The sequence below is a fragment of the Rhyacophila brunnea genome, unplaced genomic scaffold (assembly GCF_057557595.1).
Source record: "Rhyacophila brunnea isolate RB1 unplaced genomic scaffold, BYU_Rbru_1.0 scaffold_84, whole genome shotgun sequence".
Classification (NCBI taxonomy): Eukaryota; Metazoa; Arthropoda; class Insecta; order Trichoptera; family Rhyacophilidae; genus Rhyacophila; species Rhyacophila brunnea.
Genome location: NW_028233355.1, coordinates 832,958 through 839,362, shown reverse-complemented (window position 1 = coordinate 839,362; position 6,405 = coordinate 832,958). Strand labels below are relative to the sequence as shown.

Here is a 6,405-nt window from a genome sequence, read left to right as displayed (position 1 = left end):
AATAGAACATTCCATACACGACCTTCGAAATCTACAAATAGATTTACGGTGTTCATAACAAACTCTTTGATCTTTAGACTTAGTTTTACCATTAAAAACGTTCTATGTTTCATACAATAAAATTTTCAATGATATGAAACATTTTTGTCTAAATTTATGCAATGTTTTTAGTGAAAAGTGTGACTTTTTTTGTGGAATTTTATTTTCTAGCATGCTTATTATTATCTCGTGTGTTAATAGATGTCAATGTAGGCACATTAAGTTATTTTATTAATATTTGCAACGATTTTATTAAAATTATTAGAATTAATGTTTCAAATTATTGAAAACATAGATTAAATCATCATTGCCTAGATGACTAGAAACACAATAATAAAACATAAAGTTAAAAATATACATTATTGAGTTGGGTATATTTTAATTGGTTATTTTTGTTAAAGTAAGCTAACCACCTTAATTTTCTTGTTAATAATAAAAACGACTGTTTATATGAGGCTTTACATATATACATAAAATCATTTATTTTATAAGCATGTACAGGAACCCAAAATTTATAATGTTGAGTCTGTCTATATATCGATGCATCTTATTTTAATAGATTCTTGGAAGAAACACACTAATCTATCATAATTTAAATAATTTACTATATCTTAATCATATTAAAGCATATATACAAACCTTAGAATTGTAAAAAATCATTGAATTAATAATTCTTGAACGGAGAATGGGTATTGAATAAGACTTCAGAGTGGAGAAAATAGCTGAAAGTATTAATATGCTGTACTCACAAGAGATTGAGCAAGTTGTGCTTGAGAAGAAAAACTAAAAGTATAACGAATAATTTAGCACTAGAATAAATAAATTATACCTTAATCATATTGAGAGAGTAGATACAGATATTATCTGTTGATGGGAAATCAATCAGGTAATTTTTGAAGAGAAAATCTATGATTTCAATACCAAAATTAAACTATAAAAAAAAGATATTTATCATAATCATAAATAAAGGAAATTTTCAATTTAAAAGTCGTTAAAGAAATAGAGAAAAAATAAGCCAATATTTGTAAGATCATGAAAATTCAGATTTATATAAGAAACATATAATATCAGTGTATGATTATTCTATTTTTTGTTTGAAATATACAACAATCAAATAATATATGTTATTAATGTTTATGAAGACACCACAAATTTAGTGTGATTAGTGGTTATGAAGGCAATATAAATAAAGTAATAAATAGTATGAAGATACGACAAATTTAGTATGATTAATGGTTATGAATACACTGTAAATTTAGTGTGATTAGTTGTTATGAAGGCAATATAAATATCTTATTAATGTTTATGAAGATACACAAATATAGTATGATTGATGGTTATGAAGACATAAAAATAGTTATCAAGACACCATGAATTAAAAGTAATAAATGAATGTAAATATATCATAATTTTTAAGGGAATTCGTATTACCGAGCTGCAAATTATAATAAATTTTAACCTTAAGCTTTTCAAAAATCTGGTGTGTTTTCTAGTAAATAATTTTTATCGAAATTTATAAAGAACCTAGGAATTATTTATCTCTAACTTTTCAATTTTTTATATAAAATAGGATTGATTGTGCCCTAAATATAAGATATTTTATGACCTATTTAAAACAATCATTCATGGTTTGTGACATGCTGAGTGTATTATATATAAAATTTAGTATTTAAAATTTCATTTAAACCAATTTATCAGAGATAAACTACAATTGTACTATAGTAAAATTTATTTATTAAATGCAAAAAGTTTTTGAATGTTCCTGTATCCTATAATACAATGTCAATTAATTATGCACTGATTTGATTTTTTTCAAATTAATAATTGTAGAACACTATATTCTAGAAGCTATCAATTGACGTATCTATTTTAAAAAATATTGAACAATTATATTTTCCCATCTTGTGAAAATTTTCTAATGAGTATTTAGTTTAAATTATTGTAATACCCATATTCAATGTTAGATGATACATTTTCAGTTTTCGATGATTTAGTAGCAGTTCCAGTTATTGCAGACATAACAATCAACAATGAACCGAAGAAAACGGTAATACTAGACACATTTATTCTTGACCGAACGCGCCACGAATCCGTAGTTCCGTTTGAAGATTCCATAACATACCAACCACTAAAAGTCAATCAAAATTATCCAAACAAGATGTATGACTTTGAACTTGATACATTTCAAAAGCTGGCTCTATCGGCGATTGAGCGAGATGAAAACGTACTTGTGTCAGCCCACACTTCAGCCGGCAAAACTGTAGTTGCCGAATATGCCATTGCGACCTCATTAAAGAATGAGCAGCGATGTATATACACATCACCAATAAAAGCACTAAGTAACCAAAAGTATAGAGAGTTGAGTCGTGTGCATGGTGATGAAAATGTTGGAATAATTACAGGAGACACTACCCACAATCCTAATGCGAGTGTTTTAGTTATGACTACCGAGATATTACGGAACATGTTATATAAGGGAAGTACAATACTTAGAGAGGTTCATTATGTTATATTTGATGAGATACATTATTTAAAAGAGAAGGAGAGGGGTGTTGTTTGGGAAGAGTGTATTATTCTTGCACCTATACATTTTCGGTTTATTTTTTTGTCTGCTACTGTTCCTAATGCAGTTGAGTTTGCTGAATGGGTTTGTGAGATTTCGAAGGGGGTTGTCCATGTTATTTATACTGAGAAGAGGCCGACGCCCTTGGAACATTATATTGCAGCTAAGAATAGGGATGAGTTGTTTAAGATTTTGTATAATAAGGAGTCTGATGAGGATGTTAAAAACAGTTTGAAAAAAGAAAATAAAATAAATTATAGTGTAAAAGTTGATAATGTGAAAAATGGCGTTAAGAAATATAAGGCTTCTTCCGAAGAAATTAGTGTTGATGATATAACCCTTGAAGAGGATAAAGCTATAATAAAAAATAACAATCTATCTGTCAATCAAAGTAAATTAACAACTGAGATCAATAATAATATAAGCAATGCTGATATGACCATAAATGATAATATAGACATGAGAGGTGTTAATCCAGAAAAAGTTGATGTCGAGAATAGTATAATTGAAATTTCAGCTATAAATAGAGGTGAAAGTATGGTTTCAGAGGGAAATGTGAAAGCATTGGATGTTTGGAGAAAAACAACATTTTTTGATAAGGACAACTTTATCCATGCAATGAAAGGAATAACAGGAAAGTTTCGAATAGAGGAAAGTGATGTAAAAAACGTGGTTTCGATAATAATTCAGGAAAAGCTTCTACCTGTCATAGTATTTTCATTCTCTCGCAAAGAATGTGAAAAGTATGCACTATCAATAGAATCTGATTTATTAACGCCCGACGAAAAAGAAAAAAGTACAACAATATTTCAAAATTGTATCAAAAATTTATGTGACGAAGACAAAACACTTCCCTTAATACAAAATATAATACCTATACTCAGTCGTGGTGTCGGAATCCATCACGCCGGTCTTCTTCCAATAATAAAAGAAACTGTTGAAATACTTTTTCAAGTAGGTCTTATAAAAATTCTTTTTGCCACCGAGACATTTAGTATTGGAATTAATATGCCCGCCAAGAGTGTTATTTTTACGAGTATTACGAAGTTCGATGGTGTTGAAAGACGAATGCTTAGTTCTGGTGAGTATATTCAGATGAGTGGAAGAGCTGGAAGAAGAGGTATCGACACTAAAGGGGTTGTTGTTGCTATGGTTGGCGAGGCTGTTAGTCTTAAAAAGGCTACGGTGCTATTTAGTGGACAGGCTGATAGACTATGTTCAGCATTCAGGCTTTCGTACAATATGATACTAAATCTTATGAGAGTTGAAGGTTTGGATACTTTGTATCTTATGGAAAGATCTTTTTTTCATTATCAGAGTAAAAGAGGTCGAGAACAGATTGGTGCAAAGGTTATTGAAATGAAGAAAATAATAGATCAGATACATAGGGAAAGGAATGGTACATATAACAGCAGTAATAATGGGTGTATTAGTAATTTTAACAATAATAGTCTGGAAGTGGGTAGTTGTAGAAACGATGGTCTTGATATAGATTACAATGAAAGGGGGAATATAAATACTGTTAGTGGCATGGAGAAAGACAATAATATAAGAAGAGGCAACAATGTCCACATAAATTACAATGAAAGGGGGAATATAAATACTGTTAGTGACATGGAGAAAGACAATAATATAAGAAGAGGCAACAATGTCCACTTAAATGGCTTAAATAACCATTTAAGCATATCTAATATCGACAATATAACAGGTAGTATGGTTTTCTCGGAGTATCTTCTGAACTTAGACGATTCAATAAACATAAAGATAGTATCTCCGAATCTAAAAAACACAATATCATCAATTCCTCGAAATAAAATGTCACCACTCACCATTCACAACATTCTTCTAGGCTACGAAACATTAAGAATTCGCCGAAACAGACTAAAAAACACCAATATTGAAAAGTATCTCGAACAAGGAAGAATTGTCGACATATTCATCCCTCGAAAGGGTAGTTTCATAACATTGAAAAACTGTTTATTAAAAAACAAAACGAAAAATGATGTATTAGTCGGGTTTACTATAAACAATGAAAGAGCTCAGCACTCTAAAAAAATTTCTATTCATCAAATCGATAAAATCTACGATTTGAGGGTAAAAAACATGTATTCCCTTTCTAGAGCAATCAAAGGAAATTTGCCGGTTATTGAAATTAATGATAGTGGAAATGAGGAAGAGATCATTTACATCGATTCTGTGCTTGAATGCATCAAATTGTGTGTTCTAGATCATATTGAAAGAGATTCTTGCTTTTTTTGTGGTAATAAATTTGATATTGAATGTGTTTCTGATAAATGTGTTGATGAAAACGAAATTGAACTAGAATTTATTAAAAATAAGGCTGTTTGTGATACTGGTGTATATACTACACTCATAAATCATAATGATATTGATAATAATAGCACTATAAATAGTATCAATACAAATAGTACAAACAATAATAGTGTGTATGAAACAAATGATACAAAAAAAAGAAATAACAATGATATTTACATGAATAATAGAGCCATTAACATTGTAAATAACAATCAATATGACATCAGGAATAGTTTAAAAAAAATATTCAGGGAAAATATCTTCATAGAATCCTACACCAAAAACATATCAAACCTAACAGAACTAAACAAAATATACCACCTCGAAGAATGCAAAAAAATGATTCAAGTCCTAAGACGACTCCAATATTGCTCACCAACAACGATTCTCATAAAGGGAAAAGTAGCGTGCGAACTTTCAACAGGAGATGAACTAATTCTCACTGAGATGCTATTCAATGGTGATTTCACGTACTTAAAGCTAGAAGAAATCCTACCAGTATTATCTTGCCTCATATTTCCTGAATGGGACAACGAATCAACACTCTCTGAAACAAATAAAAAAAATTACGAAATTATTACTAAAACAATCAATAAGATATGCGCAACAATGAATGAATGTGGAATAGAAACATGCTCTCAAACATACGCCAAAAGGTTTTCATATGAGATTATGGATATAGTCGAGATGTGGGTAAAAGGTCATTCGTTTGTCGAAATATGCTCCAAAACATCAGTGTTCGAGGGAAGTATTGTTAGGGCTCTGCGTAGACTTGAAGAACTATTGAAACAGATGGGTAATGCGGCTAGAGAAATCGGAAATAATGAACTTGAAAATATGTTTGCACTGGGAATCACTAAAATTAAAAGAGATATAGTCTTTGCTGCATCTCTATATATCTAAAATATATAAATTAAATCAGAATTTTATATTTTATATAAATATTTATTTTTTCATAGGCAAAATAATTCATTATAATTTTAATTTTTGTTCTCAAGCACAACTTACTTTATCTCTCCTACACACAGTGTATTAATACTTTCCATCATCTTGTCCACCCTAAAATCTTATTTAATACATCTCTTCCGCACAAGACTCATTAATTCAAGAATTTTTCACAATTCCAAGATTGTATGTATGTCTCAATCTGATTATTTAGTCGTGTTCTTTATGATGCCTTATATGATATTGTGTTATCACCCTGTTCTAAGCTATAAAACATGGATTGATTTTTGTTTTGGACTCGTATTTTAATGACAGCTCGGATGCCAGCAGATCATACTTTCTCAATTTTTCGTTTTCAATACTTGTCACACTAATTTATATGAGAGTGCTGCTGTTTTTTTTTGTAATATCTATAAAAATATCATTTCTGCCGTTTGATAATTTTATATCGGTTTTAATTTATTTTTTTTAACATACATATCTAAAAATATAAATCAAAAATTGGTAATAGTAAATTTAACCTGTTTTAAAACTATATATAA

The 6,405-nt window shown here is 29.4% G+C and overlaps 1 protein-coding gene across 1 annotated transcript; it reads left to right on the top strand.

Moving 5' to 3' along the window:
- Positions 1-2,197: 2,197 nt before the first annotated feature.
- On the top strand, positions 2,198-5,821 carry LOC147063785 (exosome RNA helicase MTR4-like). The gene is made up of 3 exons (XM_085959313.1): positions 2,198-2,796; positions 3,181-3,920; positions 5,220-5,821. The coding sequence occupies exons 1-3, from the start codon at positions 2,198-2,200 to the stop codon at positions 5,819-5,821; spliced, it is 1,941 nt and encodes a 646-aa protein (XP_085815439.1).
- Positions 5,822-6,405: the final 584 nt, after the last annotated feature.